Source organism: Rhamphochromis longiceps, linkage group LG6, assembly GCF_057381845.1.
Source record: "Rhamphochromis longiceps isolate RC_006_pf linkage group LG6, R_longiceps_female_GT1.1, whole genome shotgun sequence".
Classification (NCBI taxonomy): domain Eukaryota; kingdom Metazoa; phylum Chordata; class Actinopteri; order Cichliformes; family Cichlidae; genus Rhamphochromis; species Rhamphochromis longiceps.
Genome location: NC_140562.1, coordinates 25,729,126 through 25,750,574, shown reverse-complemented (window position 1 = coordinate 25,750,574; position 21,449 = coordinate 25,729,126). Strand labels below are relative to the sequence as shown.

General features: G+C 43.6%; 1 protein-coding gene across 6 annotated transcripts; it reads left to right on the top strand.

Moving 5' to 3' along the window:
• The first annotated feature begins 313 nt into the window (after positions 1-313).
• LOC146668081 (uncharacterized) lies at positions 314-21,235 on the top strand. Of its 6 annotated transcripts, none has more exons than XM_085409875.1 (10): positions 314-475; positions 5,723-5,806; positions 8,944-9,038; positions 9,332-9,413; positions 10,032-10,401; positions 12,213-12,284; positions 14,521-15,665; positions 16,433-17,262; positions 17,420-17,656; positions 19,400-21,235. In XM_085409875.1, the coding sequence occupies exons 1-10, from the start codon at positions 381-383 to the stop codon at positions 19,651-19,653; spliced, it is 3,264 nt and encodes a 1,087-aa protein (XP_085266001.1). In that variant the 5' UTR covers positions 314-380; the 3' UTR covers positions 19,654-21,235. The 6 variants fall into 6 exon arrangements, with proteins under 6 accessions (XP_085266001.1, XP_085266000.1, XP_085266002.1 ...); XM_085409874.1 differs by having other exon boundaries at positions 9,317-9,413; XM_085409876.1 differs by lacking the exon at positions 5,723-5,806 and having other exon boundaries at positions 9,317-9,413.
• The last annotated feature ends 214 nt before the right edge of the window (positions 21,236-21,449 follow it).

Here is a 21,449-nt window from a genome sequence, read left to right as displayed (position 1 = left end):
TTTTGCAATTCTCTCGTTTCAAGAGCTAATCACGCTTCTGAGAAACGGTCTACTTTTTCATCTGCTTGCTGGGCGCATCCATTTTCCCGTAGGGGTGGCCCACATCACCCTATTTAGTGAGCGATACGATATTTAACATTTTCTTGTTGTGAGGAAATTTAAACACTAGTTTAGTGAAGTCGTGTCTTGGTGCGATGTTTGCCGACTGGGGAGCCGTGACAGACCACAGCAGGTCGTGTTTTAGCATCCGTCGCACCCCTTCACCGAGTTGCTGTGGGAGCGTCTGGAATAACCTTGGTGTGAGCCAGTTGAGAGGCTGGAGAAGAGAGCGAGAGACTGAACGGTGAGGCGGCCGAAGATCAGCGATTGCTGGCGTGAACATGGCGGAGACTGTACGCTCACTCTTCGAGTACCGGGACCCGCACAGCCTGGATAGCGACGGAGAGGGAGTGAAACCAGCACCAGCACCACGGGGGTGAGAGAGCCCGTTAACTATGAAATACAGGCTTTTAATAGTTTAAAAAAGAAACTGCTTTAACATACTGTTTTCCTACCCGTGACAGCTAGAGTCGGGTGGGTGTGTGCGCGCATGTACGCGTGAGGGTGTTTTGATGCAAGTAAAGTTACAATTACAGTTCATTCGTCGAGTTTGTCAGTGAGTGAACGTCCACTTGAGAGAAATTACACGAGAAACTCGCGTGTTTGTTTCGTTGTTACCTTGTTTTTTCCACCGTTAATTCCACCTTACAAAGCGGCTCCAAAAAGGGGTGTGCGCGCGTGCGTGAGCGAGCGTGCGACTGTTGTGTCTGACAGTGAATTTACCCACTGAAGAAGCTGTGTGTGTATGTGTGTGTGTGTGTGTGTGTGTGTGTGCGATAAGTGACAGAGTGAAGAATAATTAGCACAGACACACAGTTTCAGCTACAGTAACAACGCATGCACCACACACTTGTTACTTTTCCAGGTACGCGGGGAAAGATGGAGGTTAATAGTACGTTCTGTGTTAGTGTACATAACAAAAGTTTTCAGCACCACAATCCCACTGCTCACTGTCACAAAGTTATAAAAATGCTGGAATTAGTGTACTGTCAAAGCTGCCCTGTGTGTATCTCTCTGTGTAAGTGCGCGCCCGCGCCTGTGTGTAGGGCGCGCTCTCGTGTGTGTGTGTGATTGTGTGAGAGAAAGACACACACACACGCATAGGGAGGGGAGAGAGCGTGAGAGAGAAAGGAGCAGCTCTGTGTGTGTGTGTGTGTGTGTGTGTGTGTGTGTGTGTGTGTGTGTGTGTTAGAGCAGAGGAAGGAGGAGGGAATGTGTGTGTGAGGGATGGGAGGGGGAGAGAGTGTGTGCGTGACAGTGTGTGTGTGTGTGTGTGAGAGAGAGTGAGACAGAGATGAGGAGTGGGAGGGGGAGCACAGTGTGCAAGGAGTGTGTGACAAAGAGAACAGGAGTGTGTGTGTGTGTGTTTGGTGGTTGAGGGAATGAGTAAGTGTGTGTATGTTGGGAAGACAGGGGTGTGTTTGAAAGAAGAGAGAATGTGTTTTAAATGTGTTTTTCAGAGTGTGTGTGTGTGTGCTTTGTGTGTCTAGTTGTTTGTGAGTGTGTGTGCAACTGAAATAGAAAAATAGAAACTAATTTGTGTGTGTGTGATGGGGGGGGGGGGGGGGTAAATAGAGAGTGGGGCATGAAAGGTGTGTCTACGGTGAGGCACAAGAGAGGGACAGAGACAGAAAGGATTGTGAGACTGTGAAGGACATGTGTGTGTGAGTGTGTACGTGAGAGGAGCATATAAAAAGTGTATGTGTGTGTTTTGGTGTGTAACTGTGTGTGTGTGTGTGAAAGAGAGAGAGACAGAGATAGAGGGGAAGTGTGTTAGAGGCACAGAGAAGGGGAGGGGAGAGTGTGTTTGCGCATATGTGTGTGTTAGGAGAGTGGGGGAGGGAATGTGAGTGTTTGTTTGTGTGTGTGTGTGTGTGTGTGTGTGTGTGTGTGTGTGTGTGTGTGTGTGTGTGTGTGTGTGAGAGAGAGAGACAGTGTAGGGAAGTGTGTGAGAGAGAGAGAGAGAGCAAGCACGAAGGACTGTGTTTATGTGAAACCAAGGAGTGTGTGGGTTTCAGTGTGTTTTTAGTAGGGATAACAATCACATGTGTGACTGGTAAAGAGTGTGTGTGTTGGCTAGTTGTTTAGGATTGTGTTAATTGTGCATGTTGTCTTAAGAGTAAACATTATTTTTGGGAGGTGTGTGTCAGAGATGGTGCAGAAAGTAGTGAGGGAGAGAAAGTGTGTGTCTTTAAGAAACTGAGGTGTGTGTGTTGGTGATGAGCAGAGGGTGGGGGGGTGGGATGGGGGTTAGAGAGGGAGAGTGTGTGTGTGTCAAAGAGGAGAAAGCTAGAGAAGATGGAGGGTGTGTGTTGCACACAGAGAGACAGCACACAGTGAGTGAGTGTGTGTGTGTGTGTTTAAGAGAGAGAGAGCAGGAGAGAGAGAGAGAGAGAGAGAGAGAGAGAGAGAGGAAAAGAGAAGGGAGGGTGTGTGACAGGGTGAGGATGTGCATGCGTGTGTGTATATGTGTGTGTGTGCGCATTCACTTGCATGCGTGCAAGCTTTTGAAACAGCAGGGGAGGGTGAGTTTAAGTGTGTGCTGTGTATGTGTGTGTCTTGGAAACTGAAAAAGAAGGCTTGGTAGCTGCATATGCTGCGTGTGTGCGTTTTCTGTGTTTGTGTATTTGTTCTGGTAGGAGGTGTGTGTGTGTGTGTGTGTGTGCGCGCGTGTGTGTGTGTTCGTCCGTCTGTGAGTGTGTGTGTTTGTTCTGCAGTCAGTAAGAAAGGGAGGGGTGTGTGTCAAGGGGGAGACAGACACAAGGTTTGTGTGTGTGTCTGTATGTGTGTGTAGCTCCTAGACAAGGGCAGTATGTTTGTGTGTGTCATACAGAGGGAAGGAGAGTGTTTATGCATCTACTTTGTTTATGAAAGAGGAAAGGACAGTGTGTGTATGTGCGTGCATGCTCAAAGGAAAAGTATGTTGATGTGTGTGTGTGTGTGTGTGTGTGTGTGTGTGTGTGTGTGTGTGTGTGTGTGTGTGTGCGCCTTGTGTGGGTGGTATGGTATATGTGAGAAGGGGGAGGAGTGTGTGTGTGTGTTTGTATCTCTTTTATTATTGAGGATTCTGTGTGTGTGAGTGTGTGTTGGAGAGAGAGAGAAAATATTCTGCATGAAGGACAGAGTATATGTGAGGCTTTATTGAGTGAGTTTGTGCATGAGTGTGTGTGAGATTGTGCATAATCCAAATGTATGTGGAGCGCAGAAACAGTTGCGTGACAAGAGGTTGTGTGTCTTTGCATCTGCCAGCACACGTAGTATTTGTTTGTTTGTGGCTGAGAAAGAATAATGGGTCTGATGGAACATGTGTGTATGCGTGCTGTACAGTGGAGGAGAAAATAAATTGTAGCAGATATGCATGAGTTTGAGAATCTGTAATGTACAGATTGAATGTGTGCGTGCTTGCTTTTGTGTGTGTGTAAATGAGGGAAAAAGTGTGTGTGTGTCAGAGATGGAACATGAGACTGTGGGTTTGGTTATTTGAGAGAAACTGAGCGCTGGGGAGAGAGAGAGAGAGAGAGAGAGAGTGTGTGTGTGCTTCACTGAGCTTTTCTATGTGTGTGTGTGTGTGTGTGTGTGTGTACACATGTGAGCTTTGGCGAGAGGGGGAGGGGTATGTGTGTGTGCGTGCATGTGAGCTTGGCTAGAGAGAGAGGATATTTGTGTGCACTTTGTGTGTATGTGTGTGTGTGTGTGTCAGAGAGTGAGTGTGTTTGCGTGCCTGTAAGCCTGAGAGGGAGGGGTGTGTGTGTGTGAGTGCGTGTGTGTGAGCGCCTGTTTGCGTATGTGTGTGGGTGTGTGTGTTTGTGCATGCATGTGGACTAGGGAGGGGGAGGGATGAGTGTGTGTATGTGTGTGTGTGTGTGTCCGCGCACATGTGGACTCTATGAGCTCTGTGTCTGTATGTGTGCTCACGCATATGTGGGTCTTGAGTATGGACTTGTTTGTGTACTTGTGCATGCATGTGGGTTGGCGAGAGGTGTGTGTGTGTGTGTGTGTTGGGAGTGAAGGAGGGAGAGAAGAATGAGAGAATCGATTGAGAGGGTGAGACAGGAATGGAGGGAGATATCGAAGGGTCAACTCGCCGAAGAAGTGGAGGTGAGACAGATTTGGTTGGCGAGAAAGTTCCCAGAAACTCAGTGAACCAGAACCGAATACACAGGCAGACGCTCAGAAGACCCAAAATAATCCAGCAAAATATAAATGGAGAAAAACTTTGGTTTTCTGGAAATAAGCTGCTAACCTGTTGGGAAGCTAAACCTGTCTGTCCCGAGTGGTTTCTGGCAGTATGTAGGCATCACTGCAGAGTCCCCCATGACTGCAGTCATATTCTGATAAGCTATAACTTCATCATGCTGTTGTTATTCTCACGTTGTTATTTAATCATCTGGTTTAGTTACCAAGTATCAGGGGTGTAACGATATTTGCTTCTTTGACTTTGTTTGCTTCAGCGCGCCCTGCGATCCACATAATTGCTGTCTGAAACTGCACCACGTGAGGCCAGATTGAAGTTTTTTTTTTTGGGAGCACACAACCTGTTTTTTGTTTTTTTTTAAATACTGGCTGTTTGTCAACTACAGCGTGAACGCAGAGTTAGCCATCACAGCTGGGCACATAAAGTGCGATTTCTACTCATTTTTTTATTATGTGTTAACTCACTCCCCATTTTAACAAAAAAATTAACCCTTCTGTACATCCATAACCTGCAAGTGTTCTGCAATTTTTTAAATTCAGTTTTATTTATTTAACGCGAAATCACAACAACAGTTGCCTTAAGGGGCTTGATGTTGTAAGATGAATATTATAATACAGGTCAGTGCAGTATAATGTATTGTGGCTCCTTAATTTAATCACAATCACAATTATTTTGGTCAGTATTAAGATCAATGGAATTATTTAGGAGTTCTCACTGACTTTGAATAAATAGTGGATTTGTTCAAATTTCAACTATAATGTAAGCGAGCTAAACTGCTGCAGCCAAGGAATGAATTTGCTGGTACAAGTAAAGAAGATGGCAAAGCGCCACAATAGTCGTTTTATCTCACTTATATTGCTTTCATGAATGAACAGTTTAATTGATTGCACAATCCTAGCGCACTCTGATTTCAAGCATAGCAATTCCTGTAAAATGTATTCAGATTAAAGCAGATGGCCGAGTTCTCATGCTTACAAAAAAACAGAAAAGTCTTAAATTTGTAACTCTGTTATACTGAGAGTACAGGTGCTATTCATACAGTGTACCTAGATCATTTATTTACTCTTTCTTATGATATGAAAAGCCTAGCTAGTTTTTTACGCTATGTCCGATTGATCGAATATGTTTTGAGAACATGTTTGTCTGGCTCAAATTTTGAATATTTGGTTATTAAGCTAAGTGTATTAATTGTCAGTGTGCGACATAACACAGCAGAGTGTTGTCACAAAGCGCGTGTGGGTTGCTGGTTTTCACAGAGGATGTTATTATTGTAACGACTGGTCGGCCGCACGGTCATGTGGCTTTTTAAATTCTGTGATAAGTTGAAGAGCACAACTGTTGTGGAGGAGACGTTTCGGCTTTCATGCACGTTGAAACGCTCTATTGTGATTTGTTGGTGATTACCGGGTTGTTTCTCTTCTTTTTCAGATTTATTTGCAAATCAGGGTTTGTGTGTTTGTTTGGCACAGGCACAGGGAAGCTTAACAAGAGGAGGGGAGAAAATCTACATATGTGAGTGCAAATGAAGGCGCTCAGTCTTGTTTTACACTATCATAAACACACAGACATGTGCACACAGTATCATGAGATGGGAGTGGAGTGGATCAATAGAAAGACAGTGGGTCTGGTTGATATCTCCTCAGTGACTGTCCTCCCCTCCCTCTGTTCTGTCTCTGTATTATTTTTCTCATTTGCTCCCTTTTCCTACTTTTCTCCCTCTCTGTTTCCTACTGCTTCAGTTTTTTCCTTTCTAGCCCTTTTCCCCTTCCTCTTCTGTTTTTTTTATTTCACTCTCTTGTCTGCATGCAAACACACACACACACAGACCCACACACACACACACACACACACACACACACACACACACACATGCACGCACTGACAGTAATGAACACTTCAAAATCCAAAGCACGATCTTCCTATGGCCTAGTTTTAAAAGCCTCCAATGTCATGTGAGTGAAAAATAGACTGACGGAAAACAATATTGAGATGTGTGGTAACAGAACTAGCCCAGATTCTGCAGAGGCAGAATCAGTTTGGCTCTTGTGAGTTTGGCTGTTTTGGCGTTGGATTTACACTGAAGAAGAAAATCACACACGGCCATACTGGGCTCTCACAGGTGGCGGCATTCAGGCTCCATGGGGGTAATGGCACTCTCTTTAGTTTTGATCCGGGTGTCTCGAGTCCAAACACTCACAAGATGGCAGGCTCTTACTATGATTGATACAGTCATTATGTGTTGTATGTTGATTTGTCTCAGTTTAGTTTATTATGGCTCCTTGACACTCAACAGTACTTAAACTGTATTTATTTATTTACTGAATCTCTTTCTGGGGGAGGAAAGTGGCGGGCTGATTAGGATAATGTGGTATTTTCTCATTTAATGGCAAGTTTTATTCAAATTAAATATCACTTTGACCAGTGGGATTTTTTCCTTTACTTTAAACAATAATAAACCACACATCCCATGCTACAGCCATTTTCACACATGCAATGCAGCCCTGAACGCAGATTTATCAGACAGGGTGAATGTGAGAACGCAAATGTCAGAGGCACTGGGATCAGACACTGGCGGGTCTTTAACCTAGTAGCTCCTTACTACAAAGTCTTATGTGTAGCCGGATTATTCGAACATTGTCTCAGTCTGCAGCCGTTTACCCCCAATGAGCAGGCGTTGTGTGCTGCCTATTGCATGCTCCACGCCGCCTCACCTAAAACCACACAGCGTATTATCAGTAGTGTGAATGCGTCTGTTTCCTGCTGCACGTGAGAAAGGACGGCTAGTTAAAATACCCTGACCATATTTGAAAGTGTTGCAAGTTCATTTGTGAAAATTTGTGACTTAAATTTGGTAAATTTTCATGTTTTCACACATGCAGTGCAGCCCAGATGGAGGTGCATGTAAGAATGCAGCAGTCTCGATAGCTTTCTACTATAGACTCTGCGTTATGTCTGATAACACACAGAACAATGTCTCGGATAATACTAATGCGATCGTGGCTCAAAAGTTGGGAGTTCGCCTTGTAATCGGAAGGTTGCCAGTTCGAGCCCCGGCTTGGACAGTCTCGGTCGTTGTGTCCTTGGGCAAGACACTTCACCTGTTGCCTACTGGTGGTGGTCAGAGGGCCCGGTGGCGCCAGTGTCCAGCAGCCTCGCCTCTGTCAGTGTGCCCCAGGGTGGCTGTGGCTACAATGTAGCTGCCATCACCAGTGTGTGAATGGGTGGATGACTGGATATGTAAAGCACTTTGGGGTCCTTAGGGACTAGTAAAGCGCTATATAAATACAGGCCATTTACCATTTTTTTATTTTAATGCCATTCACACACTTTGAATTATAGGATTGTGGAATGGGAGTAATATGTCCTTCTTCCCGCATGTGGCAAGTGATTGATTATTGATTATTTCAAGTAGTGAGAAACAGTCCAGTGAAGACTATCTGCTGTTGTGTGTTACACATGAGAAAGTGTCCTACGTTCATGTGTGAAAGTGGCTTACATCTGTAATTTGTGGTTAGTTTTTCACTCTGTTTCTGATATGAAGTATGCCCTAAAGTTTTTGAATCCTAAAAGTGCTGTTGGTGCAGTTCTGGGTGCGTGGTAATGTGCATGCTGTGCACATGATGGGACAATCCCAGTGCTGGCATCAGACTAATCCACTGATCAACAGTGAGCCAAGAACAACAACAAGACCGTAGTGATTAATGCAGGGTCTAATAATTTACAGTTTGCATGAGATATGTTTTGTACGTGTTACTTTTTGTCTTTGTGGCCCCCTTCCACTACAGAAGAATCAAAGATTGAAAAAGCAGCATTAGAAACATCCATTTGCCGCAGTGGACAGTTTTCATTGTTTTCAGCACTAAGTTTCACTGAACTACAGAGAGCTCTTTGTATGTTGTGACTGAAGTCTTCTCCATTGAAAGTATGAAAGCTGGATGTGATGTCATTGATTGTTCTCATCATCACCAGTTCAATGTTTTGAACCTGCATGTGACGAGAGAGGTGCAAGTCTGACTGTGAACCTTCGTGCTCATTGGTTAATTACTAATTAGTCTTTCACACTGTCTGTGGTCTTCTCCAAGGGCTGCACAAACAGGGGTAAGCCACATATTTTTGACACTGCCCCCTAGTGACAGCACACAGGCACAACATGTATACCAACCAGTATCTGGAAAGCTGTGAAGGTCAGTGAAGTATAATGAATATAATATAAGGATGGCTAGCTGCTAATTACTGGGGATGTATTTGCCTCTTAATTAAAACATATTTGTTGCTCCCTGAGCCCTCTTTAATTTCTGAACCTGAATTGTGAGAAAAAGACGATTATATCCTCTTTGCCAAGAGTTTTGTTGGACTTGGACTGAGCGACTTCCTTAGTCAGTCGGTGCAGATCGTGTAAAATCCTAAACTCTACTAGATTTTCCTGTTGTTCCAGTCAAACACGGTGAAGAGCTGTTTAAATAACCATGTTCTACTTACTGTGCATTTTTGTTTGCTGATATTGGAGTTAGCCCTCCAATGTGGTCTGCATTGATTCATTAGGTGGCTATCAGTTTATTGATCATATCTGATTGATGTGAAGTTTGGCCAGTAGGCCAATTGATTAAATGATAATTGTGTGCTTTTGTGGGTCTGTTTGTTTTCTGCAGACGCGGCTGTGGGAGGAAGAGAAAAGGGACGCCCATGAAAGTCTTTGTAACGCCCACTGAGGAGGAGAGCGTGTCTGAACACAGGTTCAGCCCAGGTGTGTGTGTGTGTATTATTATTCTTACAGCAATGACCTGTGCATGTGCATGTTCATGTTTGTGTGTGATATATGTATCTGCATCTGTTGGTGTGTGTTTGTGACTGGTGTGGGTGCAGAGCATGTGACCTAGTTTTGTGTATGTGTCTGTGTGCTTGACTGTGTATGTGCTGCTATGTGCACTTGTGTATGTGCTGCTCCAGGAGATGGGGTGATGCCCTGTGTGTGTGCCCATGTGTTTCCCTGTGCACATGTTTCTAATCCTTTTATACTGACAGTTTCTGTGCTCTCAGGTGAACGAAAGGAGGCAGGAGAGAATAAACGTCCCATGCTGGACAGTCCTTTCTACAATTCAGAGCCTACTCCTCATCCCTGGTGAGTGTAAATTAAATAGTACTTCCTTTCCATCTTCTAGACAAAATAAATGGTGACTAACCTTCATTAATTCAACTCAGAATTCACCAATCAGAGCAGCAGCATCTGTAAACCCTGGGTGGATGAACTCCTGGCATATTTACTGTTTTTTGTATTTTTTTTAAACTTTATACATGACTCAAATGACTGATGAATTATAATAATTACTGTATATTCATTTTCTGTAAAGCAGCTACTTGTTTCAGCACTAGGAGCTCAGTCTGAGTGGAGTTTTTTTTCTCCTCCTCTTACCTCATGTTATGTATTTTCGTTGTTTTTTCCTACCAGCCTACCTTTCTGACATGTCTCCCCAATGTGATGTTTGTGTAAAGTTGGTCAGAAGGTTCCTTTGTAAGTGCGCATGCGCCATTAGCGTGCTGCCTGCTGTAACCCTAATTTCCTTCAGGATTAATAAAGTATTCTGATTCTGATTCTGAAACACAGCTAGAAAAGCAGAAACACAACATCTTTCCAGTCCTAAGAAAGTAGGAAAAAGCATAAGGACAGAACAGAATAATAAAAACAATATTATTTTAATAAAGGTGAATTTTACTTCCAATCCTCCACCTCCTTCATCAGTGGTCCATCGGAGCAGGCTCATGACAAGGTCTCCCCCGGACTCAAGCACGGCTCCTGCTCATCCTCTACACCAGCTCTGTCTCCAGCTGCTTCCTCAGCTGCAACACCAACGCCTGTCCCCGCCCCCGCCCCAGCCTCCGCTGCTTCAGCTCAGGCCCCCTCTCTGACCCCTGCGTCCACAGCTCCAGCTGCTCCAACAGCCTCCGCTCCGGCTCCGACAGCCAGCTCTTTCCCTCCCTCCCCTAACTGCCGTATCCGAGAGGTCCACTGCGGCAACCAGGTGCGACTGGTGGTTATTGCCATTCGAGACATCACCAAGGGCGAGGAGATCACTGTGGACTACAGCCTAACCGAGTGGGGCGAGAACCTGGTCAGTGTCATGGCACATATTACATCGAGACTTTTTCTCATCCTTAACCTCACATTAGTGCTTGCTTATGTTAGGGATCCTATAGACAGTCTAACAATGCAGAAAACCTGATGAAATGTTAGCGCTTGTTGCCAAAATTTGGTTCAAGGATTGACTGCTTTTTTCCAGTGTTTATCAGTCGCTCAGGGAGAAATTAGTTTTAAAAAGGTCTCCTCGTCAATAGTAGCCAGGATAGACCACAGCACAGTGCAGCCACAGGACATTTTGTTTTGATTGAACGTAGCTGCTCATGTTTGCTTTCTCTTTACAGCTCAATCATCTACTTAGCCAAACCTATAACAAAACAGTGTTTTTATGCCTACATAAAAGAAAACTCCCCCCAAAAAAAGATCTGGGCTCACCCCAAAGGAAAACCACCACATTAAAAAAGTAATTTAGTTAAGAATGGAATAGATTTGTATTTATCTAGTGGTCAGGCATGGCAGACTTCATTTAAATAAGGTAACACAGACTTATTATATATGGGCCAATCCTCTTTCTTACACGTAGTCACCCCCAAAGAGCCCATTTTTTGCTAGGAAAAAGCTTCACACTGTATGTAAAGGATGGACTGAGCCTCTGTGACATCACCTATTTGTTTGGTTTATAGTCACTGTTTTAAAGCCTCGAGCTCAGCTATGTGCGTAATGAGTGAGGGGTGGATCTGACTGAGAAACTACGGACACTGCACACTCATGCAGCTGCGTCTTGTCAATCAAATGTCAGATAGACCATAATATAGAACATGAGCCATCATGTTCATCTTAATAAGACCTGAAACTAGCGAGACCACAAATTTATCAAGATAATGTTTACTGAGGTTATGGATCGAATGAGAAGTACTTAGAAGTACTGGACTTATTTTCGCAACTGGAAAAGTGACTCCCCCTGCTGACCATAAGAAATAACGCAGATATACCGCACATTTTCTTTTCAGCTGTGGAGACCACAGCCATCTTTTATATACACTCTTTGGCTGAAACTTCCTTTTAAGCTCAGGTGGAAATTCAGTTTTAAATCCAAACCCAACCGCTGGTTGAGGATAGGTCAAGGAAAGCCATTCACACTCTGAATATCACTGATGGCTTCAGATAGGCAACCATATGTACTCACATTCTTGGATCAGCTTCAAACACGTATCCCTGTTTCACACACACACACACACACACACACACACACACACACACACACACACACACACACACTGCTCACACATTAATGTTACACACACAAGCTAAGCAAGGCATGGGGTTACCATGGTGATGGTTGAGCTCCAGCTCGCTTTCTACCTATAGTGCTTAAGCAACAGTCGCCATGGTTATTGCATGACATCTGTTCTTTTAATGGATCTCATTAGATCAGATCAATTTATTCAACAGGATGATGATACCAGAATCCATTTAGGAAGATTAAATTGACAAAAATGGAGAAATTGACATCAGTGGCTGCAGTGGAGCCAAGGCGGCTCACGTTCTGTTAGACTTTTGTTATTGGTTAATTGATTTGCTCTGTATCCGGCATTCCAGCATGATTGATAATCCCATTTTAATTTCTTATGAGAAGCTGACAGTGTTTGAATGCAAGTCTATTTGAACTTCTTTTTGCTTGGCTCGTTATTGAGACTTTTGGCGTCATAATCAACCTTTGCGCCTTGGGCCAACTGTGGAGGGCTATCCTTGTGCTCTCTGAGTGACAGCTGAGTCTGATTGTGATGGCAAACATTAATGTGCGGCGTGCTGGCTGTTTTAATGTGAGTGGTCTGTGTCCCGCAGGGTTTTCGTGGTACTGTTTCTCCCGCGCAACATGACTGCAGCTCTGACACCGAGACCAACAATATCAAAAAGGTAAAAGAAAAACACCACTTGGTTCCTAAAAGCACAAACAGTGATGTAAAAAACAAAACAAAAACCCCCGCAGCGTTGTAATTTTTAAAGATGTGACAAGTAGACTTTGCGCAGCACATGTAGTTACTGGGTAGGAGGGGCTGTTTTTGAAGTCTACAAAGGAAAAGCAACATTAATTTTTTTAAATAGACACTTTTTGAGCACATATCCCAACATGAAAATCTCTGTTCAATCGTAACTTCAAGCATTACAAAATATGAAGGTGCTTTAGAAGGTGCTTAAAAGCCAGAGCTTGTCTTCATAAAATCATCCCTTAAGTTTACTTATTGAACTTTTAGATCAATAAGTAAACAAAACAAGTTGTTGTGGCAAAACTAGTCAGCATGAATAAACTTTTAAATTCTATGTTGAATTCTAGGTGATGTCATTCTGCAGTTTAGCAACAGTTAAAAGTTAAAATCTCCTTTTCCTCCATACAAAGGCACCAGGGACTTGTGGGTAGTGTAGTATTTAGATCTGTCAGCCACACCCATATAAAGGGCAGAGAAAATGTGATTTGCCAGGAACAAAAGATTTAAAAATGACATTAAAACCAGAGGATCATTACATTAGAGTAGGGGTGGGCAATCTCAGTCCACGAGGGCCGGTGTCCTGCAGGTTTTAGATCTCACCTTGGGTCAACACACCTGAATCACATGATTAGTTCGTTACCAGGCCTCTGGAGAACTTCAGGACATGTTGAGGAGCTAATTTAGCCATTTAAATCAGCTGTGTTGGTTCGAGGACACATCTAAAACCTGCAGGGACACCGGCCCTCGTGGACTGAGATTGCCCACCCCTGCATTAGAGTAATTTCTTGGTTGTCTTTTCACATATCCCTAAATTACTTTCTAAATATGAATGAAATTTTTTTGTTAAATTAGGCTTATAAAGTTTTCTCTATACATTGTAAGTATTAAACGAAAGCAAAATGGGTATTTTTTATATTTTCATCTCATAAATTAATAAACTGGCAATGTCGTATTACTCCTTGATGTTCACATGTTTTACTTTCATTGCTATAATAGCATTTTCTGCAAAAACACAGTAAGATAAGTAAGATAAGAGCATAGTGGAGTGTATGGTAACTGATAAATAAAAAACATTTTTTACTACAAGCCACATTTACCCATTCACTGATTCATAAAGAGCATTATTTTATGCCTTAAGGTGCTTTTTTCTATGAATCTCATACTCTCACTCCAGTGGCAATTTGAGGTTCAGCATCCTGCCCAAGTTGTTTTCCATTGCAATAGAGGAACATTTCAGTGTGGGTGGGGTTGTTATAGCAACACGGCCAATAAGTCCAGTGACGTCATTTGTATGCAACGCAAAGGCAACAGTGGTGGACATCAAGTTGATGGTACACCTGCTGCTAAACCTCTGTAGCTCTACGTTGGACCACTGTTTTAGTTCGTGTGTAACAACTTCCTCTCATTGCTGGATTTAAAAAATGGCAGGTTTGATTTTTGTAAAGAAGTCACTCTTATGACTCATTCACTGACGTCACAGTTTTGGCTCAACTTAGCTCACTTGGAACCCCGGATGAGAAGGTACTAAAACAGTACCAGGTACTACCAGTTAATGGGGAACTCTAAAAACTGAGTAGAGTCAAGTGAGTAAAACTAGTGGAAAAGAGGCTGTTGTGCCATGACAGCGTTTCACTAATCAGACTAACAAAAGTTAAACATGCCTTTAGTTGGGATATATTTATGTGAGCAGTGACATTTCAGTTTCATTGGTATGATCTCTAACAGTAATTCTGCCAATAAGTGATATAGTGGACAGCTTTGGAAAACAGCTGTGACTTGGTAGCTCTCAGTGTTTTACAGCAGTTAAACAAGAGCTGCAGTCATGAACTAAAAGCATCTCAGCTTGGCAACTTGTAGTTTTGTTTTGTTTTGTTTTTTTCCTGCACATATTGATCCTCAAGGTTTTATCAGTCTTGCCTATTAAAAATTCTGTTGACTATAATGCACTTATTCAAAGTGGATAGGATAAAAGTTAGGAATATTTTTGCAGATCTGTACAACACATATGTCTAAAGGGAAAAGAAAAAGGGTTCAGGAAGGAAATAACAAAGGTTATGAACTTCAGAAGACTTCAGTTATTTGAAAGTGGACAACTTTTGTGGTAATTTTATTACTACTGTTAAAAAAAACGCAGGCTAACACTTGTTGTTGTTTTTCACGTGCAGGAGGAGGAACCACTCTCCCTGACCACCCAGCAGCAGCAGCGGCAACAACAGCAGCAGGAATATGTCACCCCGTCGTGGTCCCTCTCCCCGTCATCCTCGCCCATCTCCCATTCTGATGCTAGTGACTCAGATGCTGGAGATGAGGACAACTCTAGCCCGCGTGGGCGTGCGATACGCCGGCGAAAGAAACGTCGAGGCACTCCTTCAAAGAAAAAGACCCCCCATCGGACCCCACCGGGGAGGCCGCCGCAAGTCTCCCCATCGAGCGGTCCTCATCACAACCGTCTGTTTCCTTCATCCCATTCTTCAGCGCAGTCTTCCCCACCCTGCTCGTCTTCATCCACTTCTGTGTCCTCAGCCAAGCCTGTGTTCAAACCTCCAGGTCCTTTGGCTTCCAACACTACATGCAGTGTCACCGCGAATGTCTCCAGAGGAGGAGTTTCCATAGACTCCATGCGCCAAACCTGCGAGTACTGTGGACGCCACTTCCGCTCCCTGGGCCGCCACTTAGATAAACACCATGCTCATCAGCCCGATGTTTGCTCCGCACTCGTCGAGCGCTACACGCAGATGCCCCGTCTGCAGGCACAGAACTCGAACCCGGCCTCAGCTCACACGCACACCCAGCAACGCTCGAAATTGTCACACGCTACAGGACAGAGCCGCGGTTCAGATCTATCACCAGGCAGCGTTCAGGATCTCTCCATGTCTCCGCCCACTCTCATGTCAGGTAACCAATCCCCTGCTCCCTGCAGTAGAAACTCCACCCCTCCTGTTCTGACTCCTCCACGAGGACAGAATGCAGTGCCGGTGTCAGTGCTTAAGAGGAGCCCGCCTCCTGTGGCTCTGACACAGTCCAAGAAGGGAGCGATGAGGAAGCTTAAGAAAGAAAGGCAGGTGGAAGAGGAGGAGGAAGGCATGGATGAAGATGAAGAGGATGTGGAGGTTGTGGAGGTGAAGAGACCAATAGACGAGGATGAAGTAGAGCTGGTGTGCCCTCAGTCCTTCAGCACCAAGTTGGCCAAAGAGATACAGCCACCAAAAGAAGAGGAGGATGAGGAAGAGGAGGAAGAGGAGGAGGAAAATGGGGTGATGGAGGTAGAAGATGAAAGTGGGACAGAAGATAAGGAAAAGGACTTGCTGAGGTAACTTAGTCAGTGAATGAGTTGTAAAAGTTAAGGGCGTTACACACTGAACGCATTGCGTAAACAAAATTCAGAAGCTGACATGAAGCGATGATGAACTCACAACAAACTCCAAACTATTTGCCTCTGATGCCACCTAACTACACTGATAATAACAAATATTAATTATGTTGTCTGATAACACCGGCCTCCGTTTTTAATTAAATTTTTCATTTACTTTCATTATTTATAAAAAAAAATAACTGAGATTTTCAAATGTACCAACACTGTCACTAAAACCTGCCACAATGTTACCACAAGAGGAGTCAGTCTGATCTCAGCCATATACGGCAGCTAACATAGCAATTAACTTCATTTTTTTCCTAGGATTTCTATAAATCTATAAATATAAAAGAAAACAATCATGTGTCTGTTGCACTCTACGCAGAAAGATATTTGTATTCACTAGAACTTTACATTTGTGCTCAGCCACCTTCCTGTTTTATATTAATATAAGCAGGGTACAACCATATGGCAGCCAGCTGAGTTGAGTCCCCTCAAGTAGTCCTCATTGACAAAGGCTCATTCAGGCTGATGCTATAGTGGGAGCCTTTCTGCATTTATAAATTAAAGAACAAATAAGTTACCTGCAAACCTTCAAGAATATTTATGAGAGTGACTGCAGTCAGTCCAAGTCAATATTTGGTTTCCTGTATTGATACAGTATCGCCACACTATGCTGTATAGATTATTATTTTTTTTACCTACCTACTCCTTTTTTTTTGCAGTGGTTCGGGGCGTCACCACATGCTGCCCCTGCTCTCCTCGTTGTCCTCTCTGGTGCTGTACCTCCGCCGGCTGCAGCACTCGGCCTTCTTGTCTCTCTCTCGCCAGCTGCAGTCTGCCGAGGCCTGGCGCCTCCTCTGCCACTCCAGCCTGGCGCTCCTTATCCTGTATAACCGGCGGCGTGAGTGTGAGGTCTCTAAGCTGTCCATCAGTGAATATCGGGCCCGTATTACTCCTCAATGCCCTGTTCCTGTTCCACCTGGTGCCCCTCCAGCTCTTACCCCATTAGAGGCCTCCCTGTCGCCCTTTGAGCGCATGGTGCTTCCTCACCTCCCCAGAGTCGGAGTCCAGGGTAAACGAGGACGTGTCCAACCCCTCATCCTACCTCCTCACTGTGAGCCCTGTCTGGAGCTTCTCCTGCAGACACGGCAGGATGTAGGAGTTGACCCTGCAAACCCATACGTTTTTGCTCGACCCTACCACTCTCCTGCCACGCCACTGCGTGGCACCGATCTGCTGCGCAGCCTCGCTCGCTCCAGCGGTACCCGCAATCCCCGCGCCCTGACCCAGACCAGGGTTCGTCGACAGGTAGCGATCCTAACTCAGCTGCTGCTTCTCGGGGAAGGAGAGGAGCCCGGACAGCTTGGAGGCAGCGCTGTGGAGAGGCTCGAACACTTCCTTGAGAGGGAGTACCACGTGACGCAGAATTGTGCTGGTATTGGCCAGGACCCAGGCCTGATGGGCAGAGTGGGCCGGGTCGTGCTGTGTGGAGAGAGGGATGGAGTACTGTTCAGAGGAATGAGCCTGAACCACATCTGTCTGGAACTGGATGGTGAGATGGATGGACCGCTCGTGAATGAGTGATGTTTTGTCCTTGGATTGTAACTTTTCTTTCAGTTTTTTGTGAATGATTGAGTGTGACTGCAGTTTATTGGAAACAAACATTTTTAACATCAGGCTGATGAAGTTCTCTTCTTTGCTCTTTTCAGTCATGTCAGGAAACTCTGCAGACTCGTACTCGGAGGGAGAATCTGAAGGGGAGAATGTGAAGGAGAAGCCTGAGGTGCACGCCCCTGCTCCGGCTCTGAATCCTACACCCACCCTGCTGTATGTCAGGAAGGGCAAGAACAACGGGAGGGTCGGACGACCCAAGAAGCTCAAGAACAACCAGCCACCCCCTCCGCTTCCTCTTGACCCTCCACCCGCAAACCGCAGGAGAGGCACAGGTCAGCCTAAATCAGGTTTATTTGTGTGTCGAGTGTTATGTGCATTTGCACAATGCAATGAGATAGTTGTGTGTATACGATTTAAAAATAAAAACACTCACACCTAACAAGAAAATTGAAGCCGAATGCATTTATAACACCATTATTAGAATATGAAAAGGTGAAATGAGGAAGAAAAAAGGAGGGAAAGAAACTTCACAACATGAATGGTTCAAGCTGTTTTGTTTGTCAGAGAAAGTGAAGCCCAAGGTGAACTGGTGCATCTTTATCCCAGTAGGGAATATTCACTGGTTGAGTTACAGGAAATAAAAGCTCAATGTTGAAGTCACAAACATTTGATGTACCAAAGGAGCCTCAAGAAGTTGAAGGTTTAGGAGGTGCAAATAATTAAGGCAAGGCAAGTTTATTTGTATAGCACAATTCAACAACAAGGTGATTCAAAGTGCTTTACAGAGACATTAGAAACAAGAACAAATAAAAAGCATGATTTAAAATTAAGATGTTTCGTATTTGAAGTATCTTTAGTTCAGTTTTATTGGAAAGTAATGGATATATTTAGGGGTTTGGGGAATGATAAAGCATAGTATTGCAAATATTGTAACAATACTGACACCAAATATTGCTACTTTATTAAAATAATAAAAATTCTCTGGGAATACTATAACCAAGAGGGCATCCAACACTCAACACACTTAGCGTGACAAAGCTATCTCCTCATTTAGAGTAAACTAATAAATTAGTTACATGAGGAAAAATAGGATGTAACCTCCTTGCATCTACAAAAAAATACATAAAAGAAAATCAACAGCTGCCTGGTAAATGTATTGATGTTTTCTTTTTCCACATTCTGGGACCAATCGCAGTTTGTGGTGACTGATTGGTTGCCCAGAGCTTGAGAGTGGTGGACACCCAAAACCATTTTTGTTCACAAGGCGTTTGCACAGGTCACCTGATAGGAGGAGACCTTTCTGCAAACAGTCACAGTCTGACTTGGACTGACTGCAAACAACCTCAGAGACTGTCAAAGGTGGCCTGGTAGCACGTAGCACAAGTGGACATGGTTGGTATCGCTGCACAAAGGATGCAAAAAACACACCAAGCTGTCCCTTTTCAGGACATAATTTTTTACATAGAAATCAGTAGTGTCTTAGTTAATAGCTCCAAATAAAGAGCGATCTCAATAAACAGCAGTTGTGGAATCTGATGGGCACAAAATGTTTCTCTCAGTTTGTCACCACAGTCATTTTTTTCTCTCCAAGTTTGATTTGTTTGTTATTTTTCTGATAGAAGTGCTTCCTTCTCTAGAGCTGACTTAAGTGGTAATGAAGTGTTTCAGTTGCATCACTCCTCATTAAACAGTGTGTTGTCTGTTATGTGTGCAGTTGATAAAGAAATATTTTGTCTCTTGCCAAAAAATTAGTTGTGAGATTATTCTCTTTTAGTTAATTTACAGCACATTGTAATTTAACTGTACTGGCAGTAAATTTACAGTCGTATTAAGTTTACTTTTAGTCATATAGTTCAGAAATCTGTGGATCTTCCTGAGTTTCATCACCAGATCTTTATCTTTATCAGACTGGACCTCAGTTTTTATGCTAACATGGAAAAGAAATGTCAGAAAAACAGAAATGTAAACGCTCTCAGCTCTGTATTTTCTCCAGTTCAGCCATAAGCTTTGATTCAGAGTACGAGCTCTAAAAAATCATTTAACCTCTAACTCTGTTCCTCTTTTGTTCACTGCAGGAAAGCGAGGGGTCCTGAAGCGTCCCTGGTCAGAGGCTGAGCGCGCTGCAGTCGAGGAGCACCTGACCCAGAACATCAATGAGCTTCGCGTTCCTGCCAAGGCTGACTGTGAGCGCTGCCTGCAGCAGTGCCCCCTGCTGGTCAACAATCACCGCGACTGGCGAGCCATCAAGTTCTACTGTCACAACCGCATTCAGCTACTGAAGAAGAATCAGCGGCGTGAAAGCGAACCCCAGCCCCTCACTGTCTGCTGAGGGGGCGGGTTTTGGGTGGGTTGGGAGCCCGTAGGATGTTTATTTCGGTGCAGCTGATCAGAGCAGAATCTCAAATGGTACCTGCTGCCCACAAAATGCACTAATTTTGAGAGGACGGTCCTAAATTTAACACCGCTCTCTGGCAGTGCGGTTTGTTTTTGACGTGGCTTCTAATTTGGCACCTGATGGCATTTCATTTTGAGCCATACAAAAAGAAAAATTTGTGCCGCTCCATTTCAAGGTCTTAAAATTACACTCGAGTATTCGTGGTGGTCCTGGTTTTGACGGTTACAGTGGAAGTCTTGTTAAAAAGCAGTGCGCTTGGACTCGGGTGCCGTTTGAGACGTGCCGTGAGAGACCACAGCCTGTGCTGTGTTGTACATGGACATTTTTTTCCCTTCTTCTTACATGGATACACTAAACTGAAATGTAAACACAGGAGGAAACCAATCCTTACAGTGTTGTTATATGAACGTTGTGAAGTAGCATTAGTGTTTTCTGCACTCGGAGACGTTAATAGGACAAATGGCCCGCACTCGGGGGCCACACTTTCCTTCATAGCGGCTTTATAATTAGAATAGACCTAACTTCTGCTAACTGAGAAGAGAATAGCCAGATCTGTCCTCAAACAACTGCGTTTTTTTTTTTTTCATACAACTGACTGTGCAATTCTGTTCGCATAATATTTGGACCTTAATTTCCATGTGAGGTACTAGACGATGAATGAGTTATGCTCTTGAAGCTACTATAAAGTTTTTTTTTTTAATTAATTGAAATGAATCTTCATTGTGATGGAGACAATGGGTTTCATGGCAGCGACAATTAAACGGCCTGTGAATGTTGTGAAGTTCTATTTGGATACCTAAGATGTTTAGTTAAATCACAAAGAGCTGTTGTGAAGCCTGTTGTCTTTCACGTCAACTGATACGGATAAATATTTTGCCCTGAGCAACTCTTATGTTTTAGCTATGATTTTGTGTCTTTCTGCCCATTGCACATTTTCATTCAAAGCAGTAAAAAAAGGTGCTATAGGCCAATAAGCTGGATATCACTTTATGTGTGGAGAGGAGATTTCCCTTGGTTGTGTTAAAAGTTACTTAAAAAATGGGCATTTGTTCTGTGGCGCCACTTTTGTTGCATTGTCTGTCTTGTCCTTTTCAATGGCTAGAGCTCCTCCTCCTCTTTCTCTGTCCTTTCCCAGCCACACTACACAGTTTGCAGCTCGACCAGATTTTTATTTTTCAGTGTTGCTGGAAATCTGTGTCCATCAGAGTAAAACCTCCATAAAACCTCAAAATGGATACTTGAAGTAATTTAAACCTTTTGCAGAATCTTTGACCTTATCTCGCTCTAGCCTTGCCAGTTACATTGTACATAACAAATATATTATCATTGAGCTAACTGGTTGTTTGTGCTAGGCATTATGTAGCTTTCTCCATTTACAAGGTGTTGCTATCTGTACATAAGGCAGTTTTGTAAATACTCTACAGAGAAACAAAGAAAAAACACAATGTATGACATGCCTTGGTTATTGTGTTATGTTTTTTCTTTTTTATAAGTCTTATAAAAACTTAAAGATCTACGATTTGTGTTGTGGTTATTTAAAAAGCTGAAGTGTTTTATTCTGTTGGAAAAGAAACACTAGAAACACTAATGTCACCGGGTCTTAACTCAATGAAACACCTACACTTACAGGCCACTAAAGCACAGTAGTGTGAAAAAGTGATTGCACCCTTCCTAAGTTCCTATTGTTTTCCATGTTTGTCACACTCAAATGTTTCAGATGAAATGAATTT